Source organism: Pseudonaja textilis, chromosome 13, assembly GCF_049901715.1.
Source record: "Pseudonaja textilis isolate UNSWEBS1 chromosome 13, rPseTex1.2, whole genome shotgun sequence".
NCBI classification, from domain to species: domain Eukaryota; kingdom Metazoa; phylum Chordata; class Lepidosauria; order Squamata; family Elapidae; genus Pseudonaja; species Pseudonaja textilis.
Window position 1 is genome coordinate 1,256,107 of NC_142002.1, and position 17,356 is coordinate 1,273,462.

Here is a 17,356-nt window from a genome sequence, read left to right on the forward strand (position 1 = left end):
AGGGAATGCTGTAAGTTTCACTCAGTTATACTTCTGCTACAGTGGAAGAAACTAACAAGCCCTTATATCTCAGGAGGTCCAAATCCCTCCATAGCTCCCATTAGGCTGGACAAAACACAAACCCTTCTAAGTCAACCGATGCACAGACTTTTAATAACAACCATGCAGACTGGCTCAGTGGGGGACAGGGAACAATTTGATGCTGGAAATTATTACAGATGAAGTCTGAATCCAGGATTAGCAGAGAATTAATCCCATGCCATTTCATAATACTAAAGGATGAAATGGTCCATTTTTTTTATTCATGAGGCATTCTCTTGTTTCAATATTGAAAGGCATCAAAAACTGCAGAAGAATTAGCTCGATATTTAAAATTAAAATAAAAGTGTGTTCTCACTGTACATTTCATTTCTAAAGCTAACAATTTATTTGAAATTATCAGCCGGAAACCTAAAAAAAATTGTTCCTTGTGATCTTAAAAGACACTGACAAAATTATCTTCTTGCTGATCTTAAGAACACATTTAAAATAAAATCCTCAAATCATTAAGAACTGCAACTGTGTCGTTTCAGAGAAAAATTCTTGCCCATGAATTTATTTCCACCGACAAAAGAACATCTGTATCTTAAGAGTAATAGCAAGGGGACACCATCTTCCCAAGGGACAGAGAGCCACTTCTGGTTCTCTTCAATAAGCCCTCAAAATGATAGCCATATTGTAAGTGTGAAAACCCAAATGTCTATTAGGGCCCTGAGAGAGCAGAGAAAACAGCCAGAGACTCAGCAGGGCTGGCCGTAATCCAAGCAGGAAGAGTCACAAGTAACTGGAATTTGCATTAGCTCTTCAGAGTCTGAACAAACAGTAAAAAAAAAAAAAAGTGAGGATACTCCAAATACAAAAGAGACTTCAAACAGATGCTTTTGAGTTAACCTAATACATTAACAGGATTTAATAATTAGCCTTGAACAATTAACTACTGTACCATTGCATTTTAACATACCCCAAGGCATGTTAATTCTCAAAAACATCTATCTGCACTTCTGCTTTTTTTAAGAAACTTCATTTCAAGTGTGCATTCGTACTGCAGAGCTGCACCGTTTGTCTGAAGTAGTGCTGATAAGTAATCTTTTTCAAGAAAGCCCTGAAAGGCTAGATTAGGACTTTGCAAAATTCTCTTGGGCAGGAATTATTTGGAGTATGCAATACTACATTATTACCTTACTCTGTGCTTCTGACCAGAATTCACCAAGGACTGAAAAGCTCAATTTATCTCCTCTTCCTAATTGAAAAGGAAATAATTTAGAGAGCTGAATATTACACAAATATACATGAAATTGGTTAATGATTTGCAATATTGTTTAGAGTCTACGTAGTTAGATAATGGCTTGAAAGGAGAGACAGTCTCAGATCCCTAGAGTGATACTGCCATTCAACTGGGGAAAGAGTGGGACCCCAAGTATATTTCTTTATTTCTACTTTTGACAACTGCTGTTTTCACCTAAGCACCCTGAGATTTTTCTCACCTTTTGGGGAATGTATAAGGGGGGAGGGCCATGTGGATTGTTTCACTCTGAAAGCCCATGGGAATGCTTGCTTATCTGGTTTTCAGTATACAATACAATATTACAATAACTTCACACCTGCAGATTGGCTGAATCCACCTTGGATCCGCTCTGCTGAAAGTGCTTTATTTCCAACTATATTGCCTGAGGGGATTCAGAGCCTGCTTTGCTTTTGTTCTGCTATCACTTCTGCTCAATAAAAGGTTCCTTTTGAAATACCAAGTTTCAAGAGTGTTTACTTTCTTGAGTAAGGAGGAGAGGCAGGGCCTTGCAGACAGATTCTTTCAGGATCTGAAAAGCTTCACATCAATATAATCCCCTGAGACACCCAGAAAGCTACAGGACTGTGGATAGGTCAGTTGGACTCCTTCATATAAGGCAAGTGTCTCTTAGACATTTAAAAACATAGAACATGTATGATAATAATAAATGTCCCGTAATTTCACCTCTCCCAAAGTTTATACTATATATCTTACTTCTGTTAGACTCCTGAAATGTTGTTGGATAGCTACATTTGGTTCTGCAGCTAAGAGATTCTGCCCTCAACTCACATTTGGCACATCCGATCATCTATAAAACTTTTAGCACCTTCTAAATTGCCAACTGTCTCATTTGCAACCTTTTTAATGATCAAACATCTCTTTTTTATGTTTATAGCTAAATACCTATGCCTAAAAGTGCTCTCAACTGTGACATCTCATTTTATTTTATGGCTATACTACAGTATCAATAATTTTATTTGATTTTAGGCTCTGGCCAGTAATATATTTTAGTTAGCTTCTGCATTCCTTACAGTCTCTAATTTGATTATTTTGGTCTATTTTATTTGCTGCATTGTCTACCTAGTGCTTTTGTACTGTTTGTCATAGGCCCGCTCACTAATTACTATAATTAATAAAGTATTCATCAGCCTTTCTCAGTCTTGTGGTTCTGGACACACTAGACACGTATTTATTTATTTGATTTGATTTGTCAATTGCTTACAAGATAATAGGTATAAGTATAAACATAGTTATGAATACATGAAATGGATACATATAAGAAAACTAAAAGAAATAATAGGTCAGGGACAGTAGACACGTTGGTGTGTTTATGCGTGCCCCCTGCAATATATATCCTATAGTTTCCACCCATATTTTAGTCTAATGTGTTTAGGAAAAAAGAATAGAAATATCTTATTTCAGCATTTTTACATATTAGTTCAACATTAAGAAAAAACACATTAAGAAAAATGGTCTTAAAAATTAGTAGTCTATAAACACTCCCTTTCTGAGCCCAAAAGATACTTGGAAGCTGTAAGATAGCTCAAATTTTGTATGTGTAACAAGATCGCTAATAAAGCATTCTGGTGAGCTGGTAATTCCGATAGTGCAAAATAAATTAAACTTAAAGTCTTTCATATTTTTGGCATTTTGATTGCTTGTGTTAGCAAAACAAAGTGCCACATTGTAAACATATGACCAAAAAATTCTGGTATACCAAAGCATACTTTTAAAATTTGTAGGTTGTGACTTAGGCCTTTTTTTTGTCATTAGTAAGAACATTACTAAGTAGCATTCTGCAATGACGGTCCAATAACTTATTTAATAAAATAATCCCTAGTCAAATTGTTTTCTATTGAAGAATAATTCAACAGCTTACAATTACATATTCTGGCAAAATTTGTTTGTATTCATTCAAAATTTGTTTGTACCATGTTCATCCACCTAAATAACCGCAAATATAGCACCCAGACTCCAGTCCATCTTTAAAAAGTCAAGAAATCGTTCCATCCACACTGGAGGTAACAGGCTTTCAATCTGCAAGTTGGGAGTTGTCAAGGAAGAAAAGTAAGAGATCCTTAAATGCACTACTTACATCCTCATGCATATAACGACTGCGTTTATAAAAGCGACAATATTATTCCCTTACCTAGACTGGTTGGTTTTATCAGTTCATCCAACAAGTCATAAAATGGCAACTTCTGAAGCTTTATGTCTGGGTGGACTGGGTGGAGTGCTGAGGTCAGATGGGGCAGGTCCAGTTCATGTTTAGGTCCCAGGAGAGAAACGGGAAGCAATGGCGAGGTTGCCGGGGGTCCATCGAAAGCCAGTTGCGGAATGGTAGAGGACGACAAAGGGGATGACATGGACGTTGAGTGGACGCTTGGGATGGACAAGTCTGCAGAGGTGATTATTTTTTGCGGGAACCGCCTCCTGTAAAGTTCTTTGATTTTCATTTGGACAGCAGGGCTGCAGCCAGCCTTGAGCAAGTGGAGGGCTTTAGTGAGGAGTTCGTGTTTGCGGCCGTGTTTGTTTCTTCCTGCGTAACCCAAAAGCACTTGCAACTCAGAGACTCGGAGGCTCATCACCATTTGCTTGAAGACAAACAAAAAGGCAAGACAACAGTTATTCAATCAGAGCTGTCTGGGAACATGAAAGAGTAGAGAGTTAACCCTAGAGAATCAAGCAAAGCGTAACTTTACTCCAACGAGCATACATTCTTCATCATCACCATCATCATCATCATATCATGATTGTTGTTGTTGTTCTGCATTGGGAGGAAAACTTTTCCAATTGTGAGTTCAGCACTTGATTAAGGAGCACGTTTTCTCTCGATCTCGTAATACATTTCAGAAACAGTCCGTGTATTACAGGCAACGTTTGAGAGGAGGCTCCTGTCAACATCAAACGAGCGGCATGCCTGCAAGGCTGCCAAAATCTGTCAACCACTGACTATAATATTGTATGTGTGGGGAAAATTATAGAATAAAATTAAGCAAAAACCCCGGTGCTTCTCTTACACGATCAAGCAATAAGCAGTCTGAAACAAAAATATATGAAGAGCCTAAGAATCTGGCAATAAATTACTGCATCCCAAATCACATCATTTCCAGACTACCTATGACAGAATAAGAAAATAATATTTAATATCCTCTTACGATATCCTCTGTGAAAGTTAACGAAATTATTTAGCTTAAGGACCTACTAGAAAAGACAAGAAAACAGTCAAGACAATCAGATACAAACAACCATCTTACAACCGGTCGGTCGCTTAGCAAGTGTCTGAAATTACAAGGAATCTGAAAGTGAGACTTATGAGCTGAATGCCAAGTGCTGCTGTCTACCCCACCCCTGGGGTCACATGACCACATTCTGGGTGCTACAGAAGCTTGTAGTCATGTGACCACAATTTATGAGGTTTCTGCTGCTTCTAATTTACAGAAGTTTCTTTTTACTTTTTTCTTACTATTTTAATTCATGCTTTTAATTTTTTCAAAAATTTATAACAGCTTACTGTTTTTCTAGAACTAATCTGTGCCCCAGCCTATTCTCTTTTAAACGGTTAAAAATCTGTTGAGTTTATTGAAATGTAACTGCTGTAAAAATGAACCTCATTTGATGAACCTATTTCGTGATTTAAAAGCTACTGAGGTAATGACACCTTGATTTACCACAAAATGTCATTACTTTAATAACTTTTAAATTGTTTTAAGCGGATTAATAAAATACTAAGGAATTGTTCTGGGTAGGCATATCTCTAGATTTCCTTCACCGAAATGACAGTCAGCATATTATGAAAGATATAATTTTTTTTTGCTTCATCACTAAGTGAAATCACTTTTGACTTCCAACTTCTCTGCAGAATAGTGATATAAGTGATAAAGAAAAAAAAAACCCACTATGGACACAATTAGAAAGTTATTATGCAACTCCTTGGCTCTTACAATTGAGGTCTCTTGAAGATACTCAGTCAGTTCTGCTGTTTTAGGATCTGCACAGAAGACTGAAAAGCATAGATGAGTTCAACCCTTGACAAACTGACCGTCACCATGGGACCATCTCTGACTGAAAACAGCAAGTAAACTTTGGGGAAGGGGAATCCCTGGTACGTAGGGTTATTATCCTTTGAATCATGTATTGGCAATCATGTTTTTAAGCCATCTTACTCAATGTTAAACAATCTGGGTTACTTAAAATGGAGAAATGGTAATATATTCCATTAAAATATCTGTTGTTTTCACGTATTTAGTCTAGATGCTTTAGTGATTTCTGAAAACTTCTGCACTGCAGACCATCTTAGACTTATGACCTGTCTTTTAATGACCACCATTACAATGGCCTCCGAAAGGGTACTTAATAGCCCATAAAACATTCTGGCTGTTGTAAAATTTCCTGCCAGTCACATGATCACAATCAGGACATTTGGCAACCTGTTTCAACTTACAACTTCTTGCCAAGCACCCGGTGATTATGTTTCTCCGGCAGTTTCCCCAAAAAGTAAATTGGGAAGCTAGCAGGAAAGCTGCAAGTTGCAACCCTCTCATCCCTGAAAGCTGCTGTGTGTATGTGTGTGTGGTGTGTGTGTGTGAGAGAGAGAGAGAAGGAGGGAGAGGGAGAGGGAGAAAGAGAAAGAGAACGAGAACTCCTTTGGTGGGGTGGAAAAACGGAGCTCAGATCCTGATTATTGGAGCTCTGTTGGTGCACACAAAGGAGTGCTGCCATGCTGCCATGGGGTGCAGAAACAGAACCCAGACCCTGATGGTCTCAGCTCTATTCCTGCACCCTGCCCAAGGAATTCCCTTCTGCGAATGGAGGGGAATCCTTCAGGTAGCTTTTTTATAAGCCGCTAAAGACCACAAATAATCCAACTGGGCATCATGTCATATCCCACCTAACCACTGCTCCACTCTGGCTGAGATTCTCGACTCAACTGTAGTTTTAAATTGAGAACTACTTGTACCGTCAGGAGTGAAATGTTTGTGGATGTCATCCACGCTAAAATGTTCTGCTTAAGCAAATCTTAGCTATTTACGAGAGCACAAAGAAAGAATATCTGCTGCAAACTTGGTGAAGCTGCAGGGAGGGCATCCGGCCAGTAAATGCTCGGCTCCATCTAGTTCCCCTCCCTTGACTCTACCCCGAAATAAAGGATTACAGGGTCGCAGAAAAAAAGGAGAAAGAGGAGAATGCTTTTAAAAGGTTGACTGTCTATATCTCATTATGTAAGTAACTTCTGTGAATCGGTTTGAACTGGCAGTGCATAGACAAAATAAATAAAATGGAAGAGGGGACACCAATATTCATAATTTGGAGAAAACGAAACTCAAACTCTTCTATAACGAATTGGCAACAGAGAGATGGAACTAGACAAACGTAAAGCCTCGATTTCCACCTGTCCGGCTTGCTGAAAGAACTACCCACAATTCGAAAACAAACCCAAAAGCATAAATACCAGTCCCCAGCAGTGAATTATTACCGTATCAATAGTCCACTTTAAAGATAATTATTGTTCAAAAATGCAACATTCAACCTTAGGAAATGAAAAAGCCACTATGCACTTTTTTTAGGCGCTAAAGATAATGTACACTGCAAACTGAAAGGGGAAAAAAAAACCCTTAGTATTAACCGCTCAAGACAGAAATTGCAAATTCTATCAAGTTTCTACCCTTAAATATCACCATTGCAAATTCCGAAAGCCGAAGGGTGGGGGCCAGTGGGTGGGCGGCCATGTGGGCGGTGCATCCTTCGGTTCCCGCGCAGCCTGGATTAATTGCTTTGGGGGGAGTGCTGGGGGGGGCACAAATCTCTGCGGACCACCAGTGGTCCCTGGACCACCAGTTGGCGACCACTGCTCCAAAGGACTGTTCTGCCGTTGAATTTGAAGCACTGCACAATTCTAGGCTGCAGTTCTTAAAGTAAATGTCAGCTTTCAGTCCCATCTGAGATTTAACTCCAGGTATTTTTGCAATCATGTCCCACCTATCAGGACACCACTGATTATGAATAAGAATTTCCCCCATCAGCAGAGCTGTTGTTTTTAAGGAGCCTCATTTTATTCAATGAATCATAACACAATATTTTGTATACTGAAGAAAACGAATTGGAGGGAAGCAAGAAAGGAGGCAGATTATTAAAACTGTCAATTATGCTAACTAACCCTTTCAGCTAGTTGCAATATTACTTGTTGCATGCTGTCAGCACCTTCTAAAGTAAAAATTATCCAGTAAGCATTTCCTGTTTAGCTGCAATACACAATTCTTTGCATTATTCAGCTGCAGAATCACATCACTTCTTCTGCTGTCTTTTCACCTTCTTGGCAGATGAAGCCAAATCATTCACCAGCATTTATGATATATGGAGATCGATGGCGGAGGATCTGATGATTTTGATCTGCTTCGTTTTTTTATTTTTATGTTTCTGCCTTCAAGTCTGTGTTAAGTCCTGATGACTTGCCTGGATTCATTCCTGCAGTTTTCTTGGCAAGTTTTCAGGCATGGTTTGCCACGGCCTCCTTCCTCAGGCTGAAAATGACTGGCCCAAGGTCATTCAGATGGCTTAGTGCGTAAAGCAAAACTAGAACTCAGTCTCTCTGTTTCTAGCCTTGTGGCTTTAACCACTGCCACAAACTGGCTCAATCTGCTTCGTTTAGTTTTCTTATTTAATTATTTAAAATGTATCTACTGTTTACTAAAGCAGCATACTTACTAAAGGCTATGCAAAGCTAATTCTAATACTACTCTAAGAAGAGTGAGGAAGAAAAATCTATCCTTTTTAGAGATGTGGAAACTCAGGAAAAAATAAAACCAATGTTTCAAGTACTTTGGAATTATTTTCCAAGCCGATGCTGGAAGAGGCACTCACGCTGATTAGGTAGCCCAAAGAATTACCACAGCAATTCTATAGTATCACTGCTCAAGGTAATACTGCTAGCTATCTTACTCATAGCATTAAACTTTCCCAGGCAAAGTCTTCGACAACAGCTTGGACTATACTTACTCTTTCTATCACTCTTTCTGGCAGCTGTCGGTCTTGGTCTATATTCTAGTTTAGTCCAGGGGATGATATCAGCTCTTTAGTTCTTGGGAATCACTTCCTAGTTCTTTATTTCATACTTCCGGATGCATCTCAAATGTGGCTCTTAGGCTAGAAGCAAGGCTGGTTATAGGGAAAACAAAAGCTTGGCTAATAATATTTAATTATTGGCTTAAACTCATCAATCAGCCCGCTGGGTTGCTCCGCTCCAGCTTTAAATGTCTGTCTACTTGGAAAAAAATCCCTTAAGCAGAAAGTACTTTCATGCAGCATCTCGCAGACCACATCAAAGTTGGACTCAGGTGAATTGTTGATTGCTCAACGATTACTTGAAAATGGGTGGCAATCTAATCTGAACAGAATGTCCAGCTCTTGCATAAACAATTAATTAGGGAGGCATAGTTCCCTACCTTTATTCCCGGACTCGTTCAAATTACAAACTGGCCTTTACTGGTGCTCACTGTAATGCCCCGCTCTCAGTATTTCACAGAGCAGATATTGCATCTCCCTGTGGCTCACAATCCCTTCCTGTGCAGCAAGGGAAAAATAATGGAATCAATCACATCGCTGGCACATCACAATGAGCCGAAATCTGTTTCGGCTCTTCTAAGCACCAACCCCCGGTCTATCCGATACCTTCCACACTGAGTTTTATGCTTCCTGATAAGAGCTTTTCCACCACATATGCTGACTCTGTAAACCGCTTAGAGAGTGCTGTAAAGCACTATGAAGCGGTATACAAGTCTAAGGGCTGTTGCTATACAACGCTGTGAAATTCTGTCATTTAAAATCAAGAACCCAGCAAGCTGCCCCTAAGACTGATCGTTACAAATGCTTGTTTGTTGTTTATCTATTTGTCTTTTTCTTATCCGCTAGCTAAAGGCTGTAATAAAATTAAACTGAATTGAAAATTAAGTTAAAAATTTGGAACATTTATGTGGCCATTCAAAAAAACTTTAAATTAGGTAGTATATAAATCTTTAAATAAAAATACAAAAGAAAAACAACACATATCATTAAAGCAAACTAAAAAAAATTAAACTTTGTTTGCAACTAAACTATAATCACCTTTCAGCAAATGGAAATTCTACACAACCCAAACAACCAGGAAGTGCTCCAAAAAACTGTGAAGAACTAATCTGAATCAAGCAGATAGAAGTGAAGACCTTATAAGGCTCACCAGATCAGAAATATCAAACCACACCAACTGCTTGGTCCTGTAGCCGTATTTTGAGGTCCTCAAACCAGTTTATAATAGGAAACACAACCCCCCACGCGCTATTCTATGCGTCAAGTATGGATGCATTACAGGAGCACTGGAGTTGGAGGGGGAAGAAGACATGTTTCCATCAGAAGGACCCCGTGGCCCACGTCCCATAGTAGGACAATGGAATGGAACACAGAACAAAGAACGTAGAATAACAAGAGTTGGAAAGGACCTTGCAGGTCTTCTGTCCAAGCCCCTGCTAGAGTGGGAGACCCTATAGACCAGGGGTGTCCAACCTTGGCAACTTTAAGACTTGTGGACTTCATCTCCCAGAATTCCCCAGCCAGCTTTTCTGGGAGATGAAGTCCACAAGTCTTAAAGTGCCATGGTTGACACCCTGCTATAGACCATTTCAGACGAATGGCTATCCAATCTATTCTTGCAAACCTCCCGTGATAGAGCGCCCACAACTTCTGGAGGCAAGGGGTTCCGCTGCTTAATTGTTCTCAATGTCAGGAAATGTCTCCTTCGTTCTAGGTTGCTTCTCTCTCTCCTTGATGAGTTTCCATTCACTGTTTCTTGCCTTGCCTTCTGGTGCTTTGGAGAATAGGTTGAAACCACCACCAACCCTTGTCTTTGTGGTAGCTCCTCAAATATTGGAATCCTCCTATCATGTCTCCCATAGTCCTTCTTTCCATTGGACTAGACATACGCAATTCCTGCAACTGTTCTTCATCGACGTTAGCCTCCAGCCGCCTAATCATCATCTTTGTTGCTCTTTTCTGTACTTCTTCCAGTGCCCCAACATCTTTTTTATATTGTGGTGACCAAAATTGGAAGCGGTATTACAAGTGGAGAATGCTAAGGAGCTTTCTAAAGTGGTGCTGATCCTTCACAAGATTTTGGTTCTATCCCTCTATTAATGCAACCTAGGATTCCATTCACTTGTTGGGCTGCGCCACACATTGCTGGCTCCTACTTAAACGATCGTCCACTAGGACTCCAAGATACCTCCCACAGTTACTGTTTTGGAGTCATGGCTTCACTAATCTGTATTTGTACATTTGTTTTTTTCTGCCTAAGTACAAAAACTTTGCTTTTCTCTATATTAAATTTATTTTGTTGGATAAGGGTTCAAGTCCATCAAGATTCTTTTCAATCCTGAGTTTATCTTTTGGGGTGTTGGCTATTCCTGCCAGCTTAGTGTCGCCTGCAAGTTTGATGAGTTCCCCTTCTATCCCTTCACCTAAGTCATTTATGAAGATACGGAAGAGAGCCAAGTCTAAAACGGAGTCCCCGGGTATCCCACTGCCCACCTCCCTCCATGTAAGGATTATTACACACTGAGTACGGTTTGTTAGCCAGTTACAAATCCATCGGGTGGCGCTCTCCAGCTAGGCTGGAGGGAGGGGCCAAGAGGGACCCAAAATTTGAATCTAAAGTACTGTGTGCAGTAAGCCACACAGGCTGGACGTCTCCCAGAATCTCTGAAGTCTTATCTTACTTGTCTTCCACAGGAATGCAGGACGTCTGGCGAGATTCTTGACCAGCAATAAAACTACTGTACAGACTCTTCAGGAGTGATTTTGGTTGCTTCCGCCTCACAGACAAGAAGCAAAACCGATTCCAAGTTTATGTTTTCAAAGATTATAATGTTCCTCTAGTTTTTGCTCAAATCTCTTTTTCTGGAAAATCTTATTAAGTTACTATAATTATTTATCATGTTAATGTTTCAAAGTTTTATCACATTGCTGTTATTTTATTGTACACAGCACATAGAGAGATGGGTGGCATAGAAATTTAATATATACATTGGTTGAACTTGTCCATGTCTTTAGCCCTGGTCAGCATAGTAGATTTAAACATATAAGCTGCAGTTCCATACTATTTTTTAATTAGTTTTTCTTTTGGGGGAGAGGGATCTCTAGGTTTTGGGTGCCTTTAATTTTAATATATATCCCCATGCTTCCTTTGCTGTTTTTATTGCAAACCTCCTTCATAAATTCCACTGTACTTTATTCTTGCTCAGGCTTTATTTTTTAGGCAAATCTCCTGGAGGCAGCCTCTCCATTCAAACAGTGCAACTCCAGGGTCCTTCTGGGCTCGTGACTCTGTCAGAGTATAGTCATGAACTGGAATAGATCCTGGTAACAAGGTCAGCCAATGAATAGGCATAGCAACTAAGTCAGCCAATGAGGACTGTTTGGAAACTGAAACGAGAAGTAGCCTAGGCGTGGCTCTATATTAAGCTCTGCAGCTCTGTTGAGCTCCGAGTCTGTCCATTGAAAGTGAAACGGCTTCTCTCCTCTGCTGTGTGTCTTGCTTGCCTGCGGAACTAAAGTGAGACTGAGGTCCGTTTCTGAGCTCCTGAGTTGCTGCTGTTCTGCTCCGAACCTGTAACATGTCTGCTTCTGTTTGAGTTTGCTCCATGCTGGAGAAATCTACAGCTGGTATTGTAAAATTTACTTTTTGTGTTTATAAAGAAGTTAAATGAAGCCTCAGCCACCTGTGTTTACTTTTCTGGTGCTGAATTTATGCTGCAGCACTCTGAACAGATTCCTGTTTAGGGAGCAGGTGGCACTCGTGGCTAAGAGGGCTGTAGCCAACAGCTGTAGCCAAGATCAAATTGCACACTACAGGCTGAATCTCCAATTGGTAGAAACAGAAATGTTTTTACCAATCCATCGAAAAGATTGCAATAAACCAGCCAACAGCAGATGGAATAGAATAGAATAGAATAGAAAATAGAAAATAGAAAATAGAATTCTTTATTGGCCAAGTGTGATTGGACACACAAGGAATTTGTCTCCAGTATAGCTATAGGGCAATCCAAAGAAATGTCTATGGAGATTCTCAGTCATCCAGAATTGAACAAGCTTCTTGAATGAGAAGCGAAACATCCTCAAGGAAAAACAAAGTCCAGTTGCCTTTTGAAAAAGCACCTTTGAGACAACCCAAAGAAATACAAGAAGAATGCAGCTTGGATAAAGGAGGTAAATAAGAATAAAAAAAGGTGAAATGAAAGGTGCAAAATCGAATTTGGGTCAAAAAGACTGGCACCTGTCACATAGCACACCAGACGTAACAACTGTTGTCAAGAAAGAAAGAAAAAAGTCTGGATAATGGATTTTGTATCTCTAGACAGTGGAAATAGGAAAGAAAGAACTGGAGAAAATGACAAAATACAAAGACCTGCAAATAGAACTACCATGGCAAAAGAAAGCAAAGATAACATGCGTCTTGGATGCAACACTAAAATATTTGGAACACCATCAGCATTGACAAAACCACCACCAGTCAATTACAAAGGCAACTTTATTTGTAACATCTGGTAAGGGATACCTTTATGCTACCTTCAAACATCTGCCTATTCCAGATCCTTGGGAAGAATTCAGTAGGTGAATAAAAAAATGTGTGCAACTAACCATAATATTAATAGGACCAAAACGTTACATTCTATTTAATAATATCATTTAGAACTACATTCAGTCTTATCTTCAATTCCATTTTGAAATTAATACTGTAGGTCAGTGTTTCTCAACCTTGGCTGGCTGGGAAATTCTGGGAGTTGAGGTCCACAGATCTTAAAGTGACCAAAGTTGTGAAACACTCTTGTAGGTGATTATTTGCACATCTCCATCTCATGGGCCAGCTATGCCTGTTCCTGGGTCAGGTATAGCAGGCCCTTCAGTTGGTCCCTCATGACTTATTCACTTCACAGCCAGGTTGTTGCCATGGTTCTACACGGGGCTGCTGTTTAAAGACCGTTTGGAAGCTGTAGCAGAATCGGTAGTAACGGACATGCCTCAGAATGCCCATCTGTCACTATTGCTCTATGAGCTGTGCTGATACCCAGGGAGCTTCCAGATGCAATCAAAAGTGCTTGTTATAATTTATGGCACAGGGCCTAGTTGTTTGACAAGATTATCTTCCATGGTTTCTGTTTATCTGTAAGATTAGAAAAAGCTGGTGAATTGCAGTCCCATTTATGCCAACAATGCCATCTACTGGGGCCCAGGAAGTGTGCCTTCTCTGACACAATATGCCCCAGAAATCTGTTTAGCTCCTACCGTAATAGCGTTCCACAAGTGCTTAAAAATGTGGCTTTCTCCTTGCTGTGAATGGTGAAATATTCTGTATAATACGTAAGAGTTTGGTTTGTGCGGATAATCATGATTTCTTTTGTCTACTGTTGTTTCTTTTGCAGTGTAGTGCAGCCAGAATTACTTTGGAGTTGGGTGGCCTTAAATCAATCAATAAGTAAATGTTATTACAGACAGACAATTTAATCTTGAAAAGTTGTAAAGCAAAGCATTCATGGACATCTGAGTTCATGCTAGGCAAATGTTAATCTTTTTTGCCCTATGTTTTTGAAGTGCCAGGCACCTGAAAGTTGGTATGGGGGCAGTAAAGAAAATTATTTTTTTTAAGGACAGTTAGCCGAACAAAAGAACAAGACTGCTCTTTTCAGATTAGCAAAAGCATAAAAGGCTCAGGTGAGGAATACGCCGTCCTTCTAAAAGTATCTTCTGCGGTATTTTCTACAGATGATTAATTTCAGAAAGGTGCTTCAGAACATTTGGGGCGCAAATGGAGCCCCTATTTACGACTATTTAAAGTTTTGCATCTTTTTCTGGAGTGATGATACTTGTACCCCCACGTGCTCCAAAGCAGTCTTTCCAAATTATTTCTTAAATGCTACTCAGCCTACTCTCTTCCCACATCCAACTGAGTTTTGAGGTGTGTCCCCGAGTTACAAAACTCAAACAAAATGGATTAGTCTATAGTAAGTGTTGCGGCTGTTTGTTTTCCCTCTAGCTTCTATACACAAGACACTGGATTCTGAAAATAACATTTTTAAGAGCACAAGATGCATTCTACCAACATCTAAAACTGAAGACTAGGAAGTGACACCTTCCATTCATCAAATGGGAAAAACAAACGAACGGTTAGGACCCCTAAACTGTATGCAGGATAGGACGATTTACAGATACTATCAGTAGCATACGCAACCTTCCTGAGCTTTCCTAACAACAAAGCCCAAACCTTTAATAAGGCAACCTGGACAGGTTTCAGTTATCAAGCTTACAATACCTACAAAAACCTTTCAGTTTCAAAACAGCTGTTGAGGGTGCTAAGCTAAAAATAAAATAAATTGTTCCATCCTACCTCTTCTAGCAGCTTCTTTCTCTGTCACCTGAAAAACAAAGACAACTTTCCTTGATGATGTAGTTCAAAATTCAGGGGTTGGAAAGAGACGGGGAGAAAAAGCTTTATAAAAAGCTTTATTAAAAAACCCCATGGTTATAGTCACTATTCTCCTTTGTATATAGTGGCATTCAAGCAGGTTACTGAAGACGCTAATATGGCTCCGTTTAGACTTCGTGCTCATCTGTAGGAAATACATTATCACATCGCATTAAACCAAAAACAAACAGAGCAATGCCCTAATTTATACCAGCCAAGCTTCTGCGTGGCAGTGTCTAGGCTGGTGCCATCTTTGAGCGATGTTAGAGTTAATGGGCTATTCCATGATGCGTATCTGGTGTTCCTTAGATTCCCCAAATTCACTGTGCCAGATAAATTTTTCTGCGTGCTTCCAGAGCAAACCACTCTTTTTGCAACAATTCAACTTGGCTTTAAGCTTAATTTAAAATTAATGGAATAGCTGAGTTCCAGCATTACTGCTTTTCATTTCAATGGGGCTGTGTCCAGAATTCTCTCCCTGTGCCTCTGAAATGTAATGACGAACGCCTAGACTGCGTTGCAAGTGAATATTTATTTACTTTCTGAGTTTTATGGTTATCTTTGATATTAATAAACAAGGTTGTGGAATATAACAGCCTTCAGTTTAGTAGTAGAAAAATCAACTCAACTCTGCTAGCATTTTCAATTTTTACTACCCCCATCAAATTTAGCCATGCAGATAGGAGCTGTTTTACTCGGCTATTTGTTAGTCTAGTTTAAGGACAAGTAATTGCAGAGAAATACATTAGTGTTAGACACAGGCCTGGCAAGTACTACGGAGTGCTTTTGCAGAGAACTGACCACACAACCCCCCAGCCTCCCCAAGGTCAAACACAACCCTGATGTGGCCCTCAATGAAATCGAGTTTGGCACCTCTGGTCTAGTCAAAGGGTCTCCTGTTCAGTGGCATCGGCTATCCTTGAGAAAGCCTAGAACCTGAAACCCAAGAAGAGGTCCCCACCTGGATACCCTAGTAATGCTACTTTAAGAAAGTTCTCCACCTTCTTTCTTTATCCAATTAATACCTTTCTTTCTCCTTTTCTTTCTTTTTCTACCGGAAAAAAACCAAAACATGACCGTTCTCCTTAGAGAGCTAGCTCCTCCTGCCTCATACCCGCTTTAATAGAACTCTTATTGTTTCTTTAGTTACAATTATATAAAAATCATTTTGAGAAGGGAACACTGATATTTCAATCAAAACTGTGCCATATTTTTATATGAATACTTCATAAACTAGCAGTTTCACTTGCATTTTTATTCTAATGATGTTCAACATAAAATTTCTATTGTCCATAGCAGCCACACAAACGCACAATTATGCTACGCGTGATTCTTGGTTCTAGCATACAAAATTGCTCATTTGCTATTTTGCTGCCATTAAATCTATTCATAAATACTATTTTACAGATCTTCATAGCCTACTTAAGTTTTCACAACTGATATTTTGATTTTTCTATGAACTTATTCACCTCTCAGCTTCCTCCTTAAAGGCCACAGCATACAATACCAACTCTTTCACAACCCCACTGTTTAATTCCTTCCATCCATAGCAAGAACTATTTGTACACCTGCCTCTATTCTTCCAATAGTCTATTTACACAGAGATTTTTGGGGGAGGAATGTTGCTCAAGTTCAAATAAACAATATCATTTATCCACAGATCACCGATGTTATTTTAAAAAATTCCAAAAGGTTAAAAATATACCTATTTTTTATTCAGCAAAATATTTTCCATATGTTCAAATCCCAAGCTTTCTTAATATATTTTACCAAGTTGCCTGGAAAATGAATTTATGGCATCAAATTAATAGTGTCTTGTGTTACATTAATCTGAAAAGTTCTGGATTGAAAGCATATGTAATGACCAGGTGTTTATTTTTTTAAAGTACATATCACATATTGTCTTTGCAGCAAGAAATAATTGTCCAGTAAAACAATTATTGCCATTTGGCTTCTATACAGTCATATGAAAAAATAAGTACATCCCATGTAAAATGCTCTTTCTTTGTTATATGTCACTCATCTCACAAAACATATCCAGGTGGTGTATGTGGAAACATAAATATTTTACCTTTATTCAAACTATATATAGCACTGTAAAAATGATATAATTAACAAAAATGACTTTGCAATCTTATTCAACAAAAAGAGATATGCCCTTCCTTGTGTGGAAAAAGTAGGTACATGCTTGGCTTTACTGCCTGTTATTGCCCTCTCAAATAGACCTTTATTTTTATCATGGTCTAATAGTGACATCAACTGGGAGGGTATTTCCACCCCCCCCATGCAGAATTCTTTCCTCTGTGATGTTCGTGGGGTTTCTTGCAGCACAGCCCATTTCAAATCACTCTGCAGCATCTCAATGAGGTTTAGAGCCGGGCTTTGAGTTGGCTATTCCAGAACCCTCTCATCTTCAAGCCATTCTTGGTTGAAGGATGAATTCAAACTGGATTTCTATGATGAGCAGCTGAGCAGCTGAGCAGGCCCACAACATTCTACCACCATCTTCTGATGAAAGGCTGTGTTTGGGTTTTGCCTAGCATGAC

General features: G+C 39.3%; 1 protein-coding gene across 6 annotated transcripts in view; it reads right to left on the reverse strand.

The window, feature by feature from the left end:
* The window catches only part of PIAS1 (protein inhibitor of activated STAT 1), a 48,806-nt gene that overhangs the window by 20,806 nt on the left and 10,644 nt on the right, over window positions 1–17,356 (reverse strand). For 3 of the 6 annotated variants that reach the window (XM_026709394.2, XM_087941855.1, XM_026709391.2), the window contains exon 2: window positions 3,474–3,918. In XM_026709394.2, the coding sequence (XP_026565179.2) occupies window positions 3,474–3,918 (445 nt within the window). Of the gene's footprint in view, window positions 1–3,473; window positions 3,919–8,766; window positions 8,789–14,732; window positions 14,761–17,356 lie in introns of those variants that run through there. The other 3 variants (XM_026709392.2, XM_087941856.1, XM_087941857.1) reach the window with 2 other exon arrangements.